The sequence below is a fragment of the Salvelinus fontinalis genome, chromosome 30 (genome assembly GCF_029448725.1).
Source record: "Salvelinus fontinalis isolate EN_2023a chromosome 30, ASM2944872v1, whole genome shotgun sequence".
Classification (NCBI taxonomy): domain Eukaryota; kingdom Metazoa; phylum Chordata; class Actinopteri; order Salmoniformes; family Salmonidae; genus Salvelinus; species Salvelinus fontinalis.
This window is the reverse complement of record NC_074694.1, coordinates 26,639,806-26,665,737: the sequence shown is the minus strand read 5'-3', so window position 1 is coordinate 26,665,737 and position 25,932 is coordinate 26,639,806. Positions and strand designations below refer to the sequence as shown.

The 25,932-nt window shown below is 43.4% G+C and overlaps 1 protein-coding gene across 2 annotated transcripts; it reads left to right on the top strand.

Annotated features, from left to right (window-relative positions):
* Nucleotides 1-854: 854 nt before the first annotated feature.
* Nucleotides 855-22,285, top strand: LOC129828884 (monocarboxylate transporter 4-like). Of its 2 annotated transcripts, none has more exons than XM_055890159.1 (7): nt 855-1,372; nt 13,653-13,928; nt 16,227-16,370; nt 16,457-16,593; nt 16,787-17,254; nt 18,673-18,853; nt 21,296-22,285. In XM_055890159.1, exons 2-7 carry the CDS (start codon nt 13,706-13,708, stop codon nt 21,544-21,546), a joined length of 1,404 nt encoding a protein of 467 aa, XP_055746134.1. In that variant the 5' UTR covers nt 855-1,372; nt 13,653-13,705; the 3' UTR covers nt 21,547-22,285. The 2 variants fall into 2 exon arrangements, with proteins under 2 accessions (XP_055746134.1, XP_055746133.1); XM_055890158.1 differs by having other exon boundaries at nt 856-1,362.
* Nucleotides 22,286-25,932: the final 3,647 nt, after the last annotated feature.

Sequence of the window (25,932 nt, the reverse complement as noted above, 5' to 3'; positions counted from 1 at the left end):
TGGACACCAGGCCTGTTCAGGACTACCCAAGACCCAGATCGACCAATCGGAAGGCCAGACTCGCAGATCTACCTACTTTGCTTGTTGTCTATATAATACTGTAAAATTCTTGAAACTACCTCTTTCTGGACGATTTCATATAAATCAGACAGAAAGAGCCATGCCGCACGCTTTGCCTAATATCTTTACACTTGAATAAATCTGCCTTATTATACAATTATCCACCTCGTCCTATTGTCTCCTCTTGTTCTCCTGTCAACAGTAAACGTTTTACTAACAAACTCCCTACCGGCCAAACCCTCCCTAACCTGGACGATGCTAGGCCAATTGTGCGTCGCCCCACGGACCTCCCGGTCGCGGCCAGCTGCGACAGAGCCCAGAGACTCTGGTGGCGCAGCTAGCGTTGCGATGCAGTGCCCTAGACCACTGCGCCACCCGGGAGGCCCTCGGGATTATCTTGGAAAAGGATAAATGCTCACTAACAGGGATGTAAACAAATTTGTGCACAATATTTGAGTGAATTAAGCTTTTTGTGCCTATAGAACATTTCTGTGATATTTTATTTCAGCTCATGCTGCATTTATATTTTTGTTCAGTATATATGTATATACATATATATTCCGTTTTTTTTACATTGCTCATTCTGCTAATTCTTCATTAAAACAATGTGTGCGATTTTGTTGCTAGGTAGGCTATTCCTACCTGTTAGAGCTAGAAACACAAGCATTTTTGTTGCACCTGCGATAACATCTACAAATCTGTGTACACAGCCAATAAACTTTGATTTGATTTAAAATGGTGGATTACATAATTTAGTTTGACTGCAGAATGTATTATGCCGTTGTGATGCAATGATGCTGTCGGACTGATCGAGGCACGAGCAGCATCTACGTAGGCAGCAAAGTGGACAGTAGCTACATAAAACAAATATAATAATAATACCTTTTTTTTATTGCATGCGCAGAAATATTTTTCCGACTAGCACTTGAACGCTGCATATTGCAGAGTTCAAAACAACTGGGAACTCGGAAGTTTCGACCTCAGTGCGTTCAAAAAAACAGGGAACTCGGGAAAAAAAACTAGTTCCGACTGGGAAAAATGTGTTTTAACGGTCATCTAACTCGGAATTCCAACTCCGGAACCTGGGCTTCTTTCTAGAGCTCCGACTATCCGACTTGAAGATCAAAGACGTCATTATTTGACCTCGTATTTTTTCGAGTTTCCAGTTGTTTTGAACGTGGCATTAGTCACCGCAAATGGGTTTCCAGAAAATCGCAGCCATGCCGAAATAAATACTCACATGAGAAGGAGGCGTGAACGCATGGTCCAGACCAGAAGACGCTACAGACAAAGCTTCGTCAGGTAAGAACAGGTATTTTTTTTTAAACAATGGCATGATTAAAGTGTCATACCCGTTGATAATTTTGGGAGACAGCTGTAATTTAAGCACCTCTTTGTTGCTTTATTATTCACAAACTCCCATGGGATAATGCTGCTTGTACACTAGCCTGAGATCAAATGTGCCTTTGCGTGGTTTCAATTAAATAGCCTGTCGGCTATACTCATGGGCAGAGAAGCACACTGAGTTGTGTTTCCATGGAAATTAACTTCCTAAATATGATAGGCTATAGTTTAAGTTCGGACATTGACTGGAAATACACATTAACAACACGTATTTGTGTCTGCCTGCAAATTGTCCCCTTTACTATCAAAGTTATGAAATACTATTTCGAGACTCTGTTTTGTGGACTATTGCTTGTATTCAAATCACCTCTGTCGCAATATTCACAAACGCTAATAGCATAATACTTGCTGATGTATGTTCAGTAGCCTACCTTCTATTTTGTTGGGAATGCGAGATCAAGTGTGCTTACGTGTGGTTTCAATTAAATAACATAGAATATATGGCGGAGAAGCATGGCGCAGTTGTCTTTAACTTCTTATATGATAGGCTATGTAAAGGAATATTGATAACACATGTATTTTACTCTGCTTACAAATTGGCCTGCTCCTAAAATTATATTATCCCCTAACTGCGCTTTCAAACTACGTCAACCCTATTTGCTGATATAGCTCAATAATACTGCTTAATATAACGTGTCACGTGAGAATCTCTGGTATTTTAACCTATTTCTTAGGCCATTTTTGTGTATTTGGATCTTGACTAGGGTGGCAAAATTGCTGGGAACGGCAAACCTCTTGCTCAAGACTCATGGTTCAATTACATTACACAAGTCATTGGAAGAATGTGTCTTCTGTACAGGGGGGGTTTGCTAAGAGCCCTGATGCTAAAATCTGAACCCTGCTTACAGTAGGGTTTTAGAACACAAGGACCTCCTTACCTTTCATATTAGTGAGAAATAAGTAATTTTCAAAAAAACAAAAGATACACAGCATATTAATGTTAATCTGGACAAAAGGAATACCTATGTAAGAATGCTGTTTATTGACTATAGCTCAGTATTCAACACCATAGTACCCTCCAAGCTCATCATTAAGCTTGAGGTCCTGGGTCTGAACCTAGCCCTGTGCAACTGGGTCCTGGACTTCCTGATGGACCGCCTCCAGGTATTAAAGGTAGGAAACATCACTTCCGCTCTGCTGATCCTCAACACTTGGACACCACAAGGGTGCATGCTCAGCCCCCTCCTGTACTCTCTGTTCACCCATGACTGCGTGGCCAAGCACGCCTCCAACTCAATCATCAAGTTTGCAGACGACACAACAGTAGTAGGCTTGATTACCAACGGAGACGAGACAGCCTACAGGGAGGAGTTGAGGGGCTCTGAGTGTGGTGCTTGGAAAACAACCTCTCACTCAACGTCATCAAAGGAGATGATCGTGGACTTAAGGAAACAGCAGAGGGTGCACCCCCCTCTTCATTGACGGACATCGTGGTCCGCGACGGGGCTGGTTTTCATTCTAACTAGTTTTGGCAAGTCGTTTAGGACATCTACTTTGTGCATGACACAAGTAATTTTTCCCAAATTTTTTTTACAGACAGACTGTTTCACTTATAATTCACTATCATTCCAGTGGGTCAGAAGTTTACATACGTTAAGTTGACTGTGCCTTTAAACAGTTTGGAAAATTTCAGAAAATGTCATGGCTTTAGAAGCTTCTGATAGGCTAATTGACGTCATTTGAGTCAATTGGAGGTGTACCTGTGGATGTATTTCTAGGCCTACCGTCAAACTCAGTGCCTCTTTGCTTGACATAATGGGAAAATCAAAAGAAATCAGCCATTACCTCAGGAAAAAAAAGTGTAGACCTCAAGTCTGGTTCATCCTTGGGAGCAATATCCAAACGCATGAAGGTACCACGTTCATCTGTACAAACAATAGTACGCAAGTATAAACATCATGGGACCACTCAGCCGTCATACCGCTCAGGAAGGAGACGTGTTCTGTCTCCTAGAGATGAATGTACTTTGGTGCGAAAATTGTAAATCAATCCCAGAACAACAGCAAAGGACCTTGTGAAGATGTTGGAGGAAACGGGTACAAAAGTATCTATATCCACAGTAAAACGAGTCCTATATCGACATAACCTGAAAGGCCGCTCAGCAAGGAAGAAGCCACTGCTCCAAAACCGGTATTAAAAAAAGCCAGACGATGGTTTGCAACTGCACATGGGAACAAAAATCGTACTTTTTGGAGGAATGTCCTCTGGTCTGATGAAACAAAAATGCAACTGTTTGGCCATAATGACCATTGTTATGTTTGGAGGAAAAAGGGGGAGGCTTGCAAGCCAAGGAACACCATCCCAACCGTGAAGCACGGTGGTGGCAGCGTCATGTTGTGGGGGTGCTTTGCTGCAGGAGGGACTGGTGCACTTCACAAAATAGATGGCGTCATGAGGAAGCAAACTAATGTGGATAAATTGAAGCAACATCTCAAGACATCAGTCAGGAAGTTAACCTCACTCGGGTAGGGGACACTATTTTCACCTCCGGATGAAAAGCATTGCCAAAGTAAACTTCCTGTTTCTCAGGCCCAGAAGCTAGGATATGCATATAATTGGTACATTTGGATAGAAACACTATCCACTATCCTCGACTACACTGTAGTTGGCATGCAATTTTCTAAAACTGTTACAATAATGTCTGTGAGTATAACAGAACTGATCTGGCAGGAGAAGTGGGATTTTTTTATGTTTGTAGTTTTCCATTGACTGCCTATACAGATTCCAATGACTTAGGACGCAAATTGCACTTCCTATGGCTTCCACTAGATGTCGAACAGTCTTTAGAAATTGTTTCAGGCTTGTATTCTGAAAAATGAGGGAGTAAGACCAATCTGAATGAGTGGACCCTGCAGTGTCCCAGCTGTTTACTGAGCGTGACCGAGAGCGCGCCTTTCTTGTTTTCCTTTTATATTGGCGAAGCTATTGTCCGGTTGAAATATTATTGATTTATGACTAAAAACAACCTGAGGATTGATTATAAACATCGTTTGACATGTTTCTACGAACTTTACTGATACTTTTCGGATTTTACGTCTGCCTGTTGTGACTGCCTTTGAGCCTGTCGATTACTGAACAAAACGCGCCAACAAAACTGAGGTTTTTGGATATAAAGAGGGACTTTATCGAACAAAACCTTTATTGAGGAAATGGGAGTCTTGAGTGCAACCATATGAAGATCATCAAAGGTAAGTGATTAATTTGATCGTTATTTCTGACTTCTGAAAACTCTACTTGGCTGGTAACTGTTTGTAATGATTTGTCTGCTGGGCGCTGTTCTCAGATAATCGTATGGTATGCTTTCGCTGTAAGGCCTTTTTGAAATCTGACACAGCGGTTGGATAAACAAGAAATTAATCTTTAAGTCGATGTATAACACTTGTATGTTTTATGAATTTTTATAATGAGCATAGATAAGTTAAAGCTTGGTCGCAAATGGGTCTACCAAATGGACATTGACCCCAAGCATACTTACAAAGGTGTGGCAAAAGGAGTGGCCATCACAAAGCCCTGACCTCAATCCCATAGAAAATTTGTGAAAAAGCGTGTGCGAGCTAGCAGGCCTACAAACCTGACTCGGTTACACCAGCTCTGTCAGGAGGAATGGGCCAAAATTCACCCAACCTATTGTGGGAAGCTACCTGAAACGTTTGACCCAAGTTAAACAATTCAACGGCAATGCTACCAAATACTAATTGAGTGTATGTAAACTTCTGACCCACTGGGAATGTGATGAAAGAAATAAAAACTGAAATAAATCACTCTACTATTATTCTGACATTTCACATCCTTAGGATTACCACTTTATTTTAACTGACCTAAGACAGGGAATTTTTACTAGCATTAAATGTCAGGAATTGTGAAACTGAGTTTAAATGTATTAGGCTAAGGTGTATGTAAATTTCTGACTTCAACTAAGTCAATACATTGCATTCAATGCTAAAAGATAAGTGTCAAGGTATTGTCTGAGTCTTTCAACAATTTACCCATTGCAGCTTTATCACCACCTTTTTTTTGCTGTGTGTCCGTCCTGAGATGGAAAATGTCAGGGTCTTATTTTAGGAGAGCTGATAGTCGTGGGCTTGCGGAATGCTGCATTGTGCGTGAGGGGGGCACACTGCTATAGAGGGGTGAGGCTAGTGGAGAAGTATGTGTTTGCCTGTTGGTTGGGAGCCAGGCAAATAGATGACACTGGAGTAGTTCATACAGTAGACATGCATGCGTGCACACCTCCCGTCCCATTCAGAGAGTTACAGGCACTTGGCTACAGATGCAATACTTTGAAATGTGATGACTACTTTTGATTAATCTTTATTTTTTGAACGGATTCTGCAGTGTTGCTGGCACAAAGGCTTGCTGGATGTGTTTTTAGTGGCAAAATATAATTTGTCTAGATTTTTGCCAGATCTAGTCATAGGTTGTAGATATTAAAGGGTTCTTACTGCCAGTTATCTGACAACTGTTCTGCACTGGCTCTTAATCTGACCTCAGCTGTTATAGATGCATATCTGATCCTATAACCACCCTTTCTGATGTAAATGCATGATAAAGTCCATTCTGAAAAGCATCTATCAGTATTTTTTATCTTCAGTGAGGATGTACCCACTCATTCAGATGTGACATGCACATTTGAGTGCCGGTCATGAGTGCACTATGATCACTCTGACAAAGTCTCTGACAGAGATCTGTTCACCAAACCACTAAAATATTGTGGGGAGTAGAAGGATACCAGTGTGCTGTATTTTGTTTTTCCACACTCACAAGTCGAAATTGACCCAGGAATTATTGGCTGGGCCAGAGGGAGACAGGAAATACTTCAAAAGGCATGGCTAAGTCGCTCCAATTCTAACGAGCCCCCCCCCCCCGACCCCTCACACTAATAGAAAATCCACAAACCAGCCGAGCGCTCCCCAGCAGCACAGCTCTGTGGCCCGTACACTCCGCCCCCTGCATATCATGTTTCCTGGTCTTCCACATTACCTGTTGGGGCAGGCAGAAATGTCAATTTACTAGGCAGTCCCTTCACCTGTTGGCTAAGCTTTACCTAGGCCCTCCAACATATAGTTCCAGAGTCAGCCCCAACCCTGGGCCTGTACAACATTCAACAAGGAAGGAAAACAACCCTTATAGCCTGGAACAACAAAAAAACAGATGCTTCACTCTCCTCCCAACAGGACAGATACCCCCTCCACACTGATCGATCAAGGTGTGACACATCCGTTCCTAGTGATAGTCCTGTGAATAATCCCCGCTGTAGATGGATCAGCAATACACTTCTCTATGGGAGGCTTATACACAGAGCACCAACATCCTCTCAGAGAAGAGGCAGGTCCCATCTGTCCCATTGCCCTCAGCCCACCCAGATGGTCTTTCTGAGCCACCTTCAGTCATTGCGTACAGATTTACACCCAGCCAATTCTTGCAGGTCACCCTACTTAGTGAACCCCACTCACAAGCCTGGCCCACAAGCAACAGGGGCCAGCACGCTGTTCTGGGTGAGTTGGTTGTGAAGGAGTGGCTCCTCCATTATCCATGCTTCTGCCTGTGAAACATCTCTGAACAGAGTTTTCTTTTTAATTTAAATTTTTCTTCCCCACACCTCCGAGCACAGCGCAGTAGAATAGAGTAATGGCTGACATATCAACCTGCTCAACATCCAACAATAGCAAGTGCCTGTCGTACCCTAGGTCTCCTGCTTTCCTCAGAACAGCCCAAACAGTGTCTCTCCAGCACACCCCCTGCTGGTACAGAACTCTCTGTGCAGCTTGTATACAGAAAGCTTTCACTCTGGACTCCGTGACCGCCAGCCCTTGGCCCCCCTCATGCAAAGGGAGGTCTAACACTGCTGCCCGTGTCCAGTTTTGAAAAGAAATCTGCCAGAAACCTCTGCAGTGGCTTGACGAGACTGTGGGTGTCCAAGACCATCAGCCTGTGCCAGAGCATTGAAGCGGTTAAGTTGTTAGCAACCAGGACCCTTCCCCTGAAAGACAGTGACAACAAGTATTGAGTCTTCAGATCTCAGACAAAGTTCCTCAAGTTTTATCCCCCTCGGCAGGTAATATGAAATATTCAAAAGATTAACAATAGATGGCGAAGTCAAGGATAGGCCGGTGGTTCCATCAGTGGAAAAGTTTTACCTAAATCAATGCGTATGACAAATCCAGGACCAGCTGGCTAATCTTTTTAATATTTCAGGTTATTAACTTTGCCTGGTGGTGGTAGCGGATAAATGGGACAACAACGGGCCTCAGGATCTCCTCACGGCATCTCTATGCATTTAAATTACCATCGATTTAAAATGCAATTGTTCGTTGTCTGTAGCTTATGCCTGCCCATACCATAACCCCACCGCCACCATGGGGCACTCTTTTTCACAACGTTAACATCAGCAAAACGCTTGCCCACATGAAGCCATACACACTGTCTGCCTTCTGCCCAGTACAGTTGAAACCAGGATTCATCTGTGAAGTGAACACTTCTCCAGCGTGCCAGTGGCCATCGAAGGTGAGCATTTGCCAACTGAAGTCGGTTACAAAGCCAAACTGCAGTTAGTTCAAGTCCCTGTTGAGGACAACAAGCATGCAGATGAGCTTCCCTGAGGTTGTTTCTGCAGTTGTACAAACCCAGTTTCATCAGCTGTCCGGGTGGTTGGTCTCAGCCAATCCCGCAGGTGAAGAAGCCAGATGTGGAGGTCCGGGGCTGGTGTGGTAACACATGGTCTGCAGTAGAACACTGCCAAATTCTCTAAAATGATGTTGAAGGCGACTTATGGTAGAGAAATTAACATTCAATTCTCTGGTGGCAACTCTGCTGGACATTTCTGTAGTCGGCATGCAAATGGCACTCTCCCTCAACTTCATGTCATCTATGTCATTGTGTTGTGTGACCAAACTGCAAATGTTAGTGTCCTTTTATTCAATCAATCAAGTTTATTTTATATAGCCCTTCGTACATCAGCTAATATCTCGAAGTGCTGTACAGAGATCCAGCCTAAAACCCCAAACAGCTAGAATGCAGGTGTAGAAGCAAGCATTGTCCCCAGCACAAGGTGCATCTGTGTAATGATCATGCTGTTTTAATTAGTTTCTTGATATGCAAGACCTGTCAGGTGGCTGGATTGTATTGGCAAAGAGGAATGCTCACTAACAGGGATGTAAACAAATGTGTGCACACAATTTGAGCGAAATAAGCTTTTTTGTGCGTATGGAACATTTTGGATCTATTATTTCTGCTCATGAAACATGGGAACAACACATTGCATGTTGCATTTTAATATTTTTGTTCAGTGTATTTTGTAATGGACACAGTGCCACCTTTTTGATAAGAAAGCTGCCGGTAGGCTGCGGTACAGCCCATGCTCATGGTTCTCACAAAGGAAGTGAAATGATAAGCTACAATGACTTTGCTCGTGAGCATGCACGCAGCAAATGACATGCAACTGTAAGTCCTTGAATATTCTCTTGTGGGTGCCTTTTCATTATCTGGATTGACACTTGTGGTTTGTAGCTAACCTCAGATGGACTAAATGGGTGATATATAGACACAGATGTATTGATTATATGGCTGATTTTATTCTAACTTAAGATCTGAATTTTCACATATGTCCCATTGACATCAGTGAATGATTGACTTGTGCATCACATGCTCATCTCACCTCGGTATAAAGTGAGGGGCCCTTTTTTTTGTTTTGAGGAGGAAGCTGCTGCTAGTGTGTATGTGGTGGGGGGAGGGGGGGTCTTTTCTGCAGGGTGAGAGCACTGGACAGGTCTACTTGTGTTGATTTACTGTTGACTCCTTGGTGCAGACAAACTGTCCCCTCTCTCAAAGCATCACCTTATCCACATACATACGCAAAAGCAAACTCCTATATCATGCTGTGTGAGAGGAGAAGAGAGCAGAGAAGCACTCGGAAAGCACTAACTCAGCAGACCTTCTCAAGGACATTAAACTCTAGACAAATATGGAGCCATGCACTTAGCCAATATCTGCGGCCTTTTTATTAGTGTCATATAAAAATAGGAACATATACAGCACGTAACTATTTACCAGAGGTTGTCGTAGTTGCTACACAAAATTTTTAGCCCAAATGAATGCATGGGAACAGACGGCTACAGTAAGACATTGAACCTTTCAGAAAACCGTACATGATCTTACCTAAATGACACAGTGTCAAAGAATGTTTCTGATATCCAGCCTAACAAATGAATGATTGTGTAATTGGGTGATACTCATGAAACTTACATTTTTTTTTAATGTCTGTAGCAAATTGAGTTACAAAACCATGATGCATCTGCAAAAATCAACTATCATTCTGAGGACTAAGATGTCTAGTTTTTGGGAAAGTTATTTTAAATACTTTAAAAAATGTTGCCTGAAATTTTGTACATCCCAAATTCTCCGTACTGAAATTCGTCTGGATTAAATTCGGGTCTTTTTACGCAATTGTATTTTTTTCACCCCAAACTAATTTATTTGATTAAAAGTTTGTCCATAGGTCATAAAAGTGGTCTACTAGTTGAAGTTTACATTAAACTATAATATTCATTACGTGCAAAGTCTGTGTACGTGTCTCATTACCAAAACACTTTCAAGTTCCTGTAAAAGCTCCAATGAGTTTGTAGATGGTTTTATTCAGCCATGATGCATCATCTAAAGGAGTAATCCTTAGATGAGAACAAGTTAGAATAATTTATTTTTATACCTTGAGTGTGTGATCCTCTTCTCTATTATTGCTGACTTAAGTACACATCACATCAAACTAACAGTGAAACTCTAACTTACGGGCCCTTCCCAACAATGCAGAGATAATGGAAAAGTAAAACATGTAATAATAGATATTCAATTATTAACAGTAACTTGGCTATATACAAGGGGTACCGGGTCGATGTGAAGGAGTAAGAGGTAATTGAGGTACAGTGCATTTAGAAAGTAATCACACCCCTTATTCTACATTGCTAGACTGAATTCAGCATTTTATATATTTAAAAAAAATCTCACCCGTCTGCACACACATAATGACAGTGAAAACATGTTTAATTTTTTTTTTATTGAAAATGAAATACAGGTCTCAATACTCACCCTTGAGCATTCCATTTTGGTTGATCATCATTGATGTCACTACAACTGGATTGGAATCCACCTATGGCCAATTCTATTGTTTGGACATGATTTAGAAAGACACTTGTCTATATAAGGTCCCACAGTTGACAGTGCATGTCAGCAGAAACTATACCATGAATTCCAAGGAACTGTCTGTATATCTCAGAGATGGAATTGTGATGAGGCATATATCTGGGAAAGGGTATAAAACCATTTTTAGAGTGTTGAAAGTTTCCGAGAACAGTGGTTGTCCATCATTGGGAAATTAAAATATGGAACAGACTCTGCCTAGAGCTGTCCGTCTGACCAAACTGAGTAACCGGGCAAGAAGGACCTTGGTCAGGGAGGTGACCAAGAACCCAATGACCACTCTGACATAACTACAGAGTTTCTTGGCTGAGATGGGAGAACCTGCAAGAAGAACCTGCAAGAAAGTCTCTACAGCGCTTCACCAATCTGGGCTTTACGGTAGAGTGGCCAGAAAGAAGCCACTCCTGAGAAAAAGCACATGACCGCACGCCTGGAGTATGCAAAAAGGCATGTGAAAGACCGATCATAAGGCAGAAGATTCTGTGGTCTGATGAGCCAAAATTGTAACTATTTGGCTTGAATGCAAAGTGCTATGGCTGGCTAAAACAAGGGACAACTAATCACCTGTCTAACATCATCCCTACTGTGAAGCATGGTGGTGGCAGCGTCTGGCTATGGGGGTGCTTTTCAGAGGCAGGGACTGGGAGTCTGGTAAGGATAGATGGCACAATAAATGGAGACAAATATGAGAACCTGCTTCAGAGTGCAAACGATCTTAGACTGGGGCAAAGATTTATGTTCCAACAGGACAATGACCTCAAGCAGCATACAGCTTAAGCAATGCTAGAATGGCTTCAGAACAAGAATGTGAAAGTCCTTAAGTTGCCAAAGCCCAAATTTGAATCCCATTGAAAATCCGTGAAAAGATTTGAAGATTGCGTCTCACTGCCGCTCATCTAAGAGTTTGAGAAAATCTGCAAGGAAGAATGGAATAAAATCCAGATGTACAAAGTTGATACAGACGACTCAAAGCTGTAATCACCTGCAAAGGTGTGAATACTTATGGTAAATTAGATTTCTGTATTTCATGCGGTTGGATGCAAAGCAGATGCCATACCAAGTGGTGATGCAGCCAGTCAATATGCTCTCAATGGTGCAGCTGTAGAACTTTTTGAAGATCTGAGGGGTCCTAGCCAAATCTTATCAGCCTCCTGATGGGAAAGGGGCGTTGTCGTGCCTTCTTCACGACTGTGTTCGTGTTAGAACATGATAGATCCTTAGTAATGTGGACACCGAGGAACTTGAAGCTTTCAACCTGCTCCACTACAGCCCTGTCAATGTGATTCGAGCCCCACAGTGGAGGTGTCATAATACCCATAAAACCTAGCGGTCAAACTGAAAAATGTTTCCAATAGTTTTTTCCGCCATGCATTTTCCCCCTAGGGGATTTTAGAAAAACTTAGAATAAGGGCTGTGTTTTTGTGTAGACGTGGCCACGCACGTATTGATAATCGCTTAAATCTCTCTCGGACAAGGTGACTTTAATCAATAGATTCGGCTCTATTTACTCAGATTTCAAATGCTAATCAGCATCCAAGTAGACATTATGCAGGACTACAAATGACTACAAATCCCTGCAAGCTCCTACACGTCCTCTTTAGCTTACACCGTTGCTAAGAGGTTTTGTGTAAATTTTTTAAAAACTTGCCCAAGACAATTCATAGAATTGTCAATTTAATGAAATGTAGCCAATGTATTCCTAACTACATTTAGTAAACATAGTTTAATCCAGAGATTCTTACCTTTTGCCTTGATTCGGCAGTCTCATCCAGAGCAACATGGCATTTGTAGTTCTGTATGATAGCCACATTAGCAGTGCATTTCATTTTTGGGGGGTAAATACAGGCAAATATATTTATCAAAACATCACGCCAGGGTAAGCCTACACAAAGCACAGCCCTTATTTTAAGTGTTTCTAAAATCACCTTTGGTGGGGACAAAAAATGCTGGGAAAATGATTTGAACCATTTCCCTGTTTTGACCGCTTAGGTTTTAGGGTATTATGACTCATACTCTGGTGCTGCAAACTTAATGATGGTGTTGAAGTCGTGCGTGGCCACGCAGTCGTGGGTGAATCGGAGTACAGGAGGGGACTAAGCACGCACCCCTGAGGACCCCCTGTGTTGAGGTTCAGCGTAGTGGTTGTGTTGCCTAAACTCAACACCTGGGGGGCGTCCCATCAGGAAGTTCAGGATCCAGTTGCAGAGGGAGGTGTTCAGTCCCAGGGTTCTTAGCTTGGAGGGAACTATGGTGTTGAATGCTGAGCTGTAGTCAATGAACAGCATTCTCATGTACGCTAGGTGTTCCTTTTGTCCAGATGGGAAAGGGCAGTGTGGAGTGCAATAGAGATTGTGTCATCTGTTGGGGCGCTATACAAATTGGAGTGGGTCCAGGGTGTCTGGGATGGTGTTGACGTGAGTCATGACCAGCCTTTCAAAGCATTTCATGGCTACAGATGAGTGCTACGGGGCGACAGTCATTTAGACATATTATCTTGGCATTGTTCTTGGTCACTGGGACTTTGGTGGTCTACTTGAAACGTGTATATATTACAGACTGGGTCAGGGATTTGCTATATGGAGGGTGAGGGAGAGCTGTGTGTGTGGAATAAAGGTGGTGGTGATTTAATATTCTTTTTTTCTTCTAGTTGCACAGGAGAAATGAGGTAAAACAGATTTCAGTTTTCCTGCATTAAAATCACTGGTGAAACCGGAGCGCTGCCTCTTGGTGAGCATTTTCTTAATGCTTATGGCACTACACAGCTTGTTGAGTGCAGTCCTAGTGCCACTTACTGCCAGCATCGGTTTGTGGTGGTAAATGGACAGCTACGAAAAATGTTTTCAGTCATAGGAAACGATGGCGGATACATGATGTACTAAAAAAGTTAAGATCGGCGCCAAAAAACACACATGGCAGAATTGGTCAGGAACCTGTAAAACGGCCTCTATATTCCACCACCATTCTTTTTAAATCATTCCTCATTTCTTTTTCTCTCTCAGTTCTGACCCAAGTTGACAACCGAGGGTTGAGGAAACTCCTAGCAGAGAGGATCATGGGAGGAGCAGCGGTAGATGATGAGCCTAGTGATGTCAAGGCACCAGACGGAGGGTGGGGCTGGGCAGTGCTGGCCGGAGGGTTCGTCATCACTGGGTTCTCCTACGCCTTCCCCAAGGCCGTCAGTGTGTTCTTCAAGGAGTTGATCAGGGAGTTCGGAGTGGGATACAGCGACTGTGCATGGATTTCTTCTATACTGTTGGCCATGCTCTACGGCACAGGTACGAATATAGATATAGATATCTATCTCTATCTCTATCTCTATCTCTATCTCCTCTATCTCTATCTCCTCTATCTCTATCTCTATCTCTATCTCTATCTCTATCTCTATCTCTATCTCTCTATCACTCACACACAGGTGTTTGTAAGTATATCCAACAGAAGTGTTTTCCTGATGAGCAGTACAAGGAAAAAGTACAGGAGATTAGAGAAAGTGTCAGATCTGGGCGTTACTACCTCCGGAGTCTACACAACTTAGGCAGGACCTTTTTATTAATAATTGTATCTTTATTTTACCAGGTAAGTCTCATTGAGATTAAAAATATATTTTACAAGGGAGACCTGGCCAAAATAGCAGCACACAACGTTTAAGACATATATTTACCATTGATGGCCCCCCACTAACTGACCTAGCACACACCCCCGCAGCCCCCAGATAGCATATGTCACTCACCACCTGGATTTGGTCTTATGTAGCAACAGTTGAAATAGAGCTACAAAATGTTATATCATACACTGCATTTGAGGAACTATGGGAAAGTAATTGTTTGTCAAAATTAGAAATGTGAATACATAAGCCATTTGATTAAAAAAAACATTATGTACTGGAAATGAGCTTTTAGATTTGCTTTTTAATCTTTATCAGCATCAATCAGGAATTAGTAAGGTCAGCTATACCGTAAGGACCCCTTCATGTCCTCATTACATGTAGTGCAACAATGGTCTGTGAAGTTCTCTACTACATTTAAAAGATTTAAACAAACAATATTGGAATCACCATGGTCTCAACCATAAACTGTCAACTTCCTGATAGATTAAGTTCAAATATGTTACATTTAATTACGTTTAAGAGCAACTGAGGGAAAAACAAAATTGCTATTGTGTACACCACTTGAATGAAGTGTCATTTGTGTCTAACGTCAACTCCGTCAGAGTGCTGAAAGATCTGAGAATTGTTTTTATTGGGGATTTTCAAATGATTGTATTGAACTGTCTTACGTACCCTATCTTGGATGTCGGCCCACCACCTCAAGCTCATCCTCGACAAAACGGAGCTGCTCTTCCTCCCAGGGAAGGCCTGCCTGCTCCATGACCTCCATCACAATTGACAACTAGCGGTGTCCCCCTCCCAGAGTGCAAAGAACCTTGTTGTGACCTTGGACAACATGCCTGTCGTTCTCTGCTAAAATCAAAGCAATGACTCTCTCCTGCAGGTTCATGCTCTACAACATCTGTAGACTTAGACTCTATCTGTCACACGAAGCAGTGCAGGTCCTAATCCAGGCACTTGTCATCTCCTGTCTGGACTACTGTAACACGCTGTTGGCTGGGCTCCCCGCTTGTGCCATCATACCCCTGCAACTTATCCAGAATGCAGCAAGCTGCTTGGTGTTCAACCATCCCAAGTTCTCCCATGTCCTCCTACGGAGCAGCAAGAGGTACCGCCCCTCCCTACTTTCAGTCTATGCTCAAACACTACACCCCAACCCGAATACTCCGCTCTGACACCTCTGGTCTCTTGACAATCCCACCCTTATGGAGGGGCAGCTCCCACTCAGCCCAGTGAAATCTCTTCTCTGTCCTCACTGGGGTGCCATCAAACTGCCCATCTTTCAAAAACATCTGAAACCCAATGTGTGTTCTGTACACTATTTACTCTGCGCTGGGTTGTTTTTTAGTGTAGAATTGAACAATCAAGACCTCTTTTAAACCTGTTGGACAATAATTGTAAAAATGAAATTCCTTTTTTATGGTGTCTGAGTTGAGAGAAACCCAGTTGGTCTTTCAGGCATCCGTCCCTGAGCTATAAAACAGCACATTTGTCTCTCTGCACCATGGCGCAAAAAAATGATCTGAAATCCTGGTGGGGGACCTTGCTTGGACCTTGTGCGAGGCCCTGCGAACTGCGCTACGCCACTTCCCCTACTTCATTGTTCACCATAGACTTTATCTTTAAACTCATTCAAAGAGACGTGCTCCTGTAATTTCATGTCCTGTTGTTGCTCGTTCCAAGTGGAAGGGTCAGAGAACTGACTGTGTGTTTAACAGAAATAGTAAACAAACAAATAATTGGACCAACTGGGGACATTTTTAGTCCCTACGAGGTCAAATGCTATTTATAGGGGGTTTAGGGTGAAGGTTAAAATTAGCGATAGGGTTATAATTACGTTAAGGGTTAGGGTTGGGCGCTAGGGTTAGGAGCTAGGGTTAAGGTTGGGGTTAGGGAAAATAGGATTTTGAATGGGACTGAATTGTGTGTCCCCACAAGGTTAGCAGTACAATAATCTGTATGTGTGTAGGTCCACTGTGCAGTGTGCTGGTGAACAAGTTTGGGTGTCGGCCAGTGATGATTGTGGGAGGGCTCTTTGCCTCCTTGGGAATGATCCTGGCCTCCTTGGCCACCAGTATTATACACATCTACATCTGTACTGGAGTTATAACAGGTTAGTAATTAAATACACACATCTACCTTTACTGGTGGGCACACACACATACACACTTTGAAAACAGTTTGCCCCCTGTCTACCAGGTCTGGGCCTGGCGCTGAACTTCCAGCCGTCTCTGATCATGCTGAATCGTTACTTTAGTGAGAAGAGGCCTCTAGCTAATGGGCTATCTGCTGCTGGGAGCCCTGTGGCCCTCTGCTGCCTCTCTCCTCTGGGACAGGTACTACACCTCTTCAGTCTCCCTATCTGCAGTTGTAGATCAGTATTATGATGTAGGGAGTAGCATATGAACACAATGAGCGATGTGTGCTATTCTGAAGGATTAACAACACAAAGGGCATATCGTATGCTGTGTTGGCGGCATATCAGTTACGGCTCATCATTACTGTTTTTCTTCATATTTCTCCCCAAAGGTGCTGCAGTACCATTATGGCTGGAGAGGCGGCTTCCTTATCCTGGGGGGCCTGCTGCTCAACTGCTGTGCCTGTGGGGCCCTGATGAGGCCCCTGGTGGGCCCCAAGAAGCCCCAGGACCAGGAGTTGCAGGCTGTGGGCGATGCAGAAAGAAAGCTCAAACCTAAGAAAAAGCTCCTGGATTTTAGTGTATTTAAAGACAGAGGTTTCCTCATCTATGCCATAGCTGCGTCCATCATGGTACTGGGTCTTTTTGTGCCGCCCGTGTTTGTGGTGAGCTATGCCAAGGAGATGGGGAATGAAGACACCAAGTCTGCCCTCCTCCTCACCATCCTGGGGTTCATTGATATCTTCGCCCGCCCCACATGTGGGCTGATTGCGGGGATAAAGTGGGTCCGGCCTAGATGTGTGTATCTCTTCAGCTTCGCCATACTCTTTAATGGCATTACTGATGTGATCAGCTCACAGGTAAGTCTGGAACTTGTTTTTATTGATATTATTTGGATGGATGGATGTAAACAATACATAAACAATATTTAATCTGTGTTGTATCGTTATTACATTCCTGTATTGACACATACACTACATGACTAAAAGTATGTGGAAACCTGCTTGTCGAACATATTATTCCAAAATCATGGGCATTAGTATGTATTTGGTCTCCCCTTTGCTGCAATAAGAGCCTCCACTCTTCTGGGAAGGCTTTCCACTAGATTTTGGAACATTGTTGCCATGAGCATTAGTGAGGTCGTGCACTGATGTTGGGTGATTAGGCCTGGCTCGCTGTCGGTGTTCCAATTCATCCCAAAGGTGTTCAATGGGTTGAAGGTCAGGGCTCTGTGCAGGTCAGTCAAGTTCTTCCACACCAATCCCAACAACCATTTCTGTATGGATCTCGCTTTGTGCATGGGGGCATTGTCATGCTGAAACAGGAAAGCACAGAATCATCTAGAATGTCATTGTATGCTATAGCTTTAAGGTTTTCCTTCATTGGAACTAAGGAGCCTAGCCCGAACCATGAAAAACAGCTCCAGACCATTATTCCTGCTCCACCAAGCTTTGCAGTTGGCACTATGCATTGGGGCAGATAGCATTGTCCTGGCATCCGCCAAACCCAGATTTGTCTGTCGTGCTGTCAGATGGTGAAGTGTGATTCATCACTCAAACATGTTTCCACTGCTCCAGAGTCCAGTGGTGGCGAGCTTTACACCACTCCAGCTGACACTTGGCATTGCACATGGTGATCTTAGGTTTATGTGCAGCTGCTCGGCCATGGAAATACATTTCATGAAGCTCCCAACGAACAGTTCTTGTGCTGATGTTGCTTCCAGAGGCAGTTTGGAACTCGGTAGTGAGTGTTGCAAATGAGGACAGATGATTTTTACACGCTGCAGCACTCTGTGATCCCGTTCTGTGAGCTTGTGTGGCCTACCACTTCGCGGTTAAGACAATGTTGTTCGTAGACGTTTCCACTTCACAATAACAGCACTTACAGTTGACCAGGAAAGCTCTAGCAGGGCAGAAATTTGACAAACTGACTTGTTGGAAAGGTGGCATCTTATGACGGTGCCATGTTGAAAATCACTGCTCTTCAGTAAGGCAATTCTATTGCCAATGTTGGTCTATGGAGATTGCATGGCTGTGTGCTCGATTTTATACACTTGTTAGCATCAAGTGTGGCTGACATGGCCGAATCCACTAATTTGTAGGGGTGTCCACGTACTTTTGTGTATATATAGTGTATTATTCTGGACACTGCAGCCTTCGAGACCCGGAGCTATTGTATCCATTGAATTTTAATGATTAATCAGTCACGGTCATTATATTTCTCTGGTCATATCATGTTGTGAATTATATAACCAAGGGTGTTGCTTCTCTTTTGGCAGGCGACAGACTACCCTGGTCTGGTGGTGTTTTGTATCTTCTTCGGGCTCTCTTATGGGATGGTGGGGGCGCTGCAGTTCGAGGTTCTCATGGCCATCGTGGGCACCAAGAAGTTCTCCAGCGCTTTAGGGCTGGTGTTGCTCATGGAGGCTATCGCTGTGCTGGTGGGACCGCCTGGAGCAGGTCAGTACACACAGGGAGAAGGATTGGGTTAGTATTAGGGTTATGGCTAGTGTTGGGGTTCAGGCTGTGGACATGAAGCTAGAGTTAGGGTTTAGCCATAATGTGGATATGAAGCTAGAGTTGAGCCATAATGTGGATGTGAAGCTAGGGTTAGGGTTGAGCCATAATGTGGATGTGAAGTTAGGGTTAGGGTTGAGCCATAATGTGGATGTGAAGTTAGGGTTGAGCCATAATGTGGATGTGAAGTTAGGGTTAGGGTTGAGCCATAATGTGGATGTGAAGTTAGGGTTGAGCCATAATGTGGATGTGAAGTTAGGGTTGAGCCATAATGTGGATGTGAAGTTAGGGTTGAGCCATAATGTGGATGTGAAGTTAGGGTTGAGCCATAATGTGGATGTCAAGCTAGGGTTAGGGTTGAGCCATAATGTGGATGTCAAGCTAGGGTTAGGGTTGAGCCATAATGTGGATGTGAAGCTAGGATTGAGCCATAATGTGGATGTGAAGCTAGGGTTGAGCCATAATGTGGATGTGAAGCTAGGGTTGAGCCATAATGTGGATGTGAAGTTAGGGTTGAGCCATAATGTGGATGTGAAGTTAGGGTTGAGCCATAATGTGGATGTGAAGTTAGGGTTGAGCCATAATGTGGATGTGAAGCTAGGGTTGAGCCATAATGTGGATGTGAAGCTAGGGTTGAGCCATAATGTGGATGTGAAGCTAGGGTTGCGCCATAATGTGGATGTGAAGCTAGGGTTGCGCCATAATGTGGATGTGAAGCTAGGGTTGAGCCATAATGTGGATGTGAAGCTAGGGTTGAGCCATAATGTGGATGTGAAGCTAGGGTTGAGCCATAATGTGGATGTGAAGCTAGGGTTGAGCCATAATGTGGATGTGAAGCTAGGGTTGAGCCATAATGTGGATGTGAAGCTAGGGTTGAGCCATAATGTGGATGTGAAGCTAGGGTTGAGCCATAATGTGGATGTGAAGCTAGGGTTAGGGTTGAGCCATAATGTGGATGTGAAGCTAGGGTTAGGGTTGAGCCATAATGTGGATGTGAAGCTAGGGTTGAACCATAATGTGGATGTGAAGCTAGGGTTGAGCCATAATGTGGATGTGAAGCTAGGGTTGAACCATAATGTGGATGTGAAGCTAGGGTTGAGCCATAATGTGGATGTGAAGTTAGGGTTGAGCCATAATGTGGATGTGAAGCTAGGGTTGCGCCATAATGTGGATGTGAAGCTAGGGTTGAGCCATAATGTGGATGTGAAGCTAGGGTTGAACCATAATGTGGATGTGAAGCTAGGGTTGAGCCATAATGTGGATGTGAAGCTAGGGTTGCGCCATAATGTGGATGTGAAGCTAGGGTTGAGCCATAATGTGGATGTGAAGCTAGGGTTAGGGTTGAGCCATAATGTGGATGTGAAGCTAGGGTTGAGCCATAATGTGGATGTGAAGCTAGGGTTAGGGTTGAGCCGGGGTGTGGATATGGAGTTAGGGTTAAGGTTACGCTTACTACAAGATCTACGCACATGCAACATTTGGAGTGTCCCTGTTGTTTTTTCTAACAAAAGGCCTTGTAATACACTCTGGCGTTGACACTTTTTTTACTACCTGAAAATTGAGACCTGCTGTATCATTCCTTCTGCAGTCATGGGGGCAGTGTTGTCACTTGCTTCCTTCATCTGATCTATAGGCTATTCATCAAAATGGCCTATTTTGCATTGATAACTAAATATTCTCAGCGACTGTTCAAACAGTAAACCAAACAACAAGGATCCCCCCAAAAAGCTGTTTTGTTTAGAAGTAATAAATAGTGATTACACACAATTGTGAAATTGTAGAACCTGCTTGAACCAACTAGCTAGCCATGTGCTTTTGTCTGCCTGACCAAAACATGACTTTCTATTTTTAGCTGATTATGGGACTGAATACACAGGCAGCATATCAAACTGGGATAATGTTTTAGGTTTGACCAGCAAGCATAAGAATATTTGCCAGGGCATAATTGTAAATGATAAATCTGATTAATTTCACATGAAGATGTGGGAAGCTAAAAAGGCTAGCTAGCTTGCCCTATTTTTTGCCTCAAAATTCATGTGGACTTGGAGTTATGGATACTCTATCGAAAAAAGATAAGTCAGAGTGCAGTATAACTGCAGTATGCTACAAAACTTTTTTTTTACTGCAGTAATTTAGCTGTGTAACTGCCGTTAGTGCAGTTATTCTGCAATTACTGCATCCAAAATACCAAAGTCGACTGCAGTTTCAAAACTGCATTCTTTTGTAATGTTAGGGTTGAGCCGGGGTGTGGACATGACATTAGGGTTTAGAACGAAGTCTTCAAACAATCAAAGCCAGTATAGACATTTTAGCTGGTAATAAGCTGCGTATGCCTTGAATGTATAATGGGTAATACACTCTTCTCATACCTCTCCTCTCCCATAGGGCGTCTGCTGGACACCACCCATAACTACATGTACGTGTTCCTGCTTGCTGGCTGTGAGGTCATTCTGGCCTCCATTGTCATCTGCATAGGCAACTTCCTGTGCATCAAGAAGAAGCCAGACGAGCCTGAGGCCCATCTAGAGAATGGAGCCCCCACAGAGATGGAGAATCTCAACAGCCTGGCGGAGGGAGGAGAGCATGAGAGGGCTCAGCTGGCAGGGGTGAGGGGTGGCACCGCAGAGGCAAAATAGGGAGCGGAACAGAATGGAGGTGTGGGAAAACTAGAGACAGCTCTGTGATGGAGAGAGAAGGGATATTTGTTAATTGATTTTTAGAGAGACTGACAAGCTTTATTAAACACTACCAATAGGGACGGACATAAGAGTACACATGCTGGCGGAGGGAGGAACGAAGAGAAGGATGGATGTGCTGTACATGTGTTGTATGCTTTAATATACACAGCAAGTTGGCCAGTGTTACCTAGTGGTTGATTTTTCAGTGTAACATTTGTTTGTGTTGATTCTGGAGTAAAATGAACTCTAAGGGTTAAATTGACACTAAGTGGTGTAATAGAACCCTCGTGTCTGTTAATAACCGATGTTGAACCAAAACCACGGCCATCATATTTCCCAGCATTTTTTGGGGGGGTTTTGTATGTATATGCTGCCTACCTACTGACCAGAGGCCTTACTTCGCGCAATAACCACGATGCAACACACTCGTGGGCGTTAACGTTCCCTTTTCACTCCTCTTATTTAGCTTTAACCCAGCCTTGGTTGAACGAGACGTTGTTCGGTACATTGATTCATGTTGTAGTACTCAAATATAAATTCCATACATTTTTCTAAACTAATCCAATATGTTACTTGGATGTATTACTGAAATGATTGTCCAGTTTAAATGCTTTAGGTACTCTCATATTTTAGTAATACTGAATAAAAGTTGGGGGAATAAAAATTCCTAATGTTGGATGTTCCCACTCTGGCTGAAGTCCTAATGGAATTACACAATACTTTGCAAGCCAGCATAAATGTGACTTTCAGGCCTGATGTGGCCTGTGAACCATGAGTTTCTGGCCACTGTATTGGGGTAAAACTAGTCCCTTGACATAAGGCCTTATGAAGTATGTATTGGTATAAAGAATTACATTTGAATGATAACATTCACTTGGGATCTCATTTGGTGAAGGCCACAGGACTGAAAATGAATGAATGAAACAACCATGTTTGTCACTCAAATACAGGGTGGTGACTCTACAATTCACTCGAAAGGCAAGGCATCCTGCGAAGTATGCAAATAAGGCTTTACACTGTGTTAATTTACCATTTGAAAGTGTGGACATGTATAGACACTGGAACAGTGTTAAATGTAACACTGTTGATTTAAAACTGGAGAATTTGCTGTGTACAGACCAGCAGGCATACCAGTATGAACACTATTAAATGTTATCTAGAATCGCACTGCCGCAAACACACACTGCTGTGCCCAGAGTACACACACACACACATACGAAACCTTGAACTAACCAATACTTGTCACCGCCTAATCTTGAAGTGACTTCTCTTCAAAGACAAGAAACATCTCTGTAGGCGCAGCGGTCAGAGATGGCGCAGCAGTCTAAGGCACTGCATCTCAGTGCTAGAGGCGTCACTACAGAGCCTGGTTCGATTCCAGGATTTATCACAACCGGCCGTGATTGGGCCGGGGTAGGCCGTCATTGCAAATAAGAATTTGTTCTTAACGGGCTTGCCTTGTTAAAAAATAGTTTTTAAGACATCGAGTTGGTTTTCCGAACCCAGAATAGGCTTAGCATTGGACTGAGAAGATGCTCAAATTCTTCATTGAAAGATATATATATATTTTTTAAAATAGCTTCTTTAGCAACGAAAAAATTCTCAAGCAAGAGTTGTGCTAGGCCTGTCGAAGGGGAAAACTAGCTCTTATAGAGGTTTGGAACTCTTATTGGTCTATTAACTAATTTACTGCCTAGTGATGTCACCAGGCAGACCCAAACTCCATCCCACCAAAACAGGCTGCAATTTCAGGTTGTTCTTTCAAACCACTCTTACATTAAAAAGGGCATTATCATAATTTTTACAGTATTACTCCAACCTCTTAATGCGGAGATGGATATATAAAAACACAGGTATCACGTTTTTGACTGCACTGGGCCTTTAACTTGTATGGGTATAATATTACCGAGTACATTTTACTTGTTACAGTAAGGTCTAAGTGCTTGGTGAAATGTTATGAGAACATCTCTCGATGTTGAGATAAATATCACTTTTTTCCTTTCAATGAACAACACATCTTCAGCCAGTAACCTAACATGCATCTTAGTTTCTAATACAAATGTTTTACTCCATGACCTGCTGAGTTAAACATATCTATACAAGTTTCTTAAGCCTCATTTTACATGTATTTCTCTGTCTTCCACTGTAAGGACTTTGTTACAGCTGAGGTGTTTGTCTGGTAAACCACGTTGAAATGGACAGTTCTCGGACTGAGGATATCAACGTGTCACGTGGCTGCTAGAATGCTGTTTGTTTCAAATACCAAGTGTTTATGCTGAGAAGTGGAGTAAGAATGTTGGCAGTCTACAGATGGGAGTCTACAAAGATACTGTTTTGTATTGTTGGTGTATCTAAATGTAACCAAACAAAACACTACACAACTGTCAGGATCTTTTTAAATCTGAAAAGGGGATCCCTTAACATGTGACAGGATGTGACATTATAGCTAAGCATCATAGCTAAACCCCAGCCCAGTCTCCAACCCACTGATTTGTAATATGAAGGACAACCTATTTTATACATGGAGTATACAATACATTAAGAACACCTGCTCCTTCCATGACATTGACTAACCAGGTGAATCCAGGTAAAAGCTATGATAACTTATTGATGTCACCTGTTAAATCCACCTCAATCAGTGTAGATGAAGTGGAGGAGACAGGTTAAAGAAGGATTTTTAAGCCTTGAGACAATTGAGACATGGATTATGTATGTGTGCCATTCAGAGGGTGAATGGGCAAAAAAAAAGATTGAAGTGCCTTTGAACAGAGTTTTAGTAAGTGCCAGGCGCACCGGTTTGAGTGTGTCAAGAACTGCAACGCTGGAATAGTTCACCGGCCAAAGGACATCCAGCCAACTTGACATATGCCTGTGGAACGCTTTCGACACCATGTAGAGTCCACGCCCCAACGAATTGAGGCTGTTCTTTTGGGAAAAAAGGGGGGGGGTGCAACTCAATATTTGGAAGGTTCTTTGTTATACTCAGTGTATAGTAGTTCTTTATTAAACCTGACACATTGGCATCTGAAGATGCTGGGAAATTGAATATGGCCATATAAAAGCTGATTACCCAATAATAGAATAGATAAACTCAGCAAAAAATGAAACGTCCTCTCACTGTCAACTCCGTTTATTTTCAGCAAACTTAACATGTGTAAATATTTGTATGAACATAAGATTCAACAACTGAGACATGAACTGAACAAGTTCCACAGACGTGACCAACAGAAATGGAATAATGTGTCCCTGAATAAAGGGGGGGGTCAGTATCAGTCAGTATCTGGTGTGGCCACCAGCTGCATTAATTACTGCAGTGCATCTCCTCATGGACTGCACCAGATTTGCCAGTTCTTGCTGTGAAATGTTACCCCACTCTTCCACCAAGGCACCTGCAAGTTCCCGGACATTTCTGGGGGGATTGCTCCTAGCCCTCACCCTCCGATCCAACAGGTCCCAGACGTGCTCAATGGGACTTAGATCCGGGCTCTTTGCTGGCCATGGCAGAACACTGACATTCCTGTCTTGCAGGAAATCACGCATAGAACGAGCAGTATGGCTGGTGGTATTGTCATGCTGGAGGGTCATGTCAGGATGAGCCTGCAGGAAGGGTACCACATGAGGGAGGAGGATGTCTTCCCTGTAACGCACAGCGTTGAGATTGCCTGCAATAACAACAAGCTCAGTCCGATGATGCTGTGACACACCGCCCCAGACCATGACGGACCCTCCACCTCCAAATCGATCCCGCTCCAGAGTACAGGCCTCAGTGTAACGCTCATTCCTTCGACAATAAACGCGAATCCGACCATCACCCCTGGTGAGACAAAATCGTGACTCGTCAGTGTGGAGCACTTTTTGCCAGTCCTGTCTGGTCCAGCGACGGTGGGTTTGTGCCCATAGGCGAAGTTGTTGCCGGTGATGTCTGGTGAGAACCTGCCTTACAACAGGCCTACAAGCCCTCAGTCCAGCCTCTCTCAGCCTATTGCAGACAGTCTGAGCACTGATGGAGGGATTGTGCATTCCTGGTGTAACTCAGGCAGTTGTTGTTGCCATCCTGTACCTGTCCTGCAGGTGTGATGTTCGGATGTACCTATCCTGTGCAGATGTTGTTACACGTGGTCTGCCACTGCGAGGACGATCAGCTGTCTGTCCTGTCTCCCTGTAGCTCTGTCTTCGGTGTCTCACAGTACTGACATTGCAATTTATTGCCCTGGCCACATCTGCAGTCCTCATGCCTCCTTGCAGCATGCCTAAGGCACGTTCACGCACATGAGGGGGTCTGAAGGATGTTGTATTGTGACTGTATTTGTTGTAGTTATAGTTATGCCCAGGGTTGTAGTTACC

Bases quoted from the DNA above. Each gene is read 5' to 3' on its own strand.
- LOC129828884 (XM_055890159.1), top strand. From the start codon at position 13,706: ATGGGAGGAGCAGCGGTAGATGATGAGCCTAGTGATGTCAAGGCACCA. The intron at 13,929-16,226 runs GTACGAATATAG...GTATGTGTGTAG, and splicing joins GGCCATGCTCTACGGCACAG to GTCCACTGTGCAGTGTGCTG. The intron at 16,371-16,456 runs GTTAGTAATTAA...CCTGTCTACCAG, and splicing joins CTGTACTGGAGTTATAACAG to GTCTGGGCCTGGCGCTGAAC.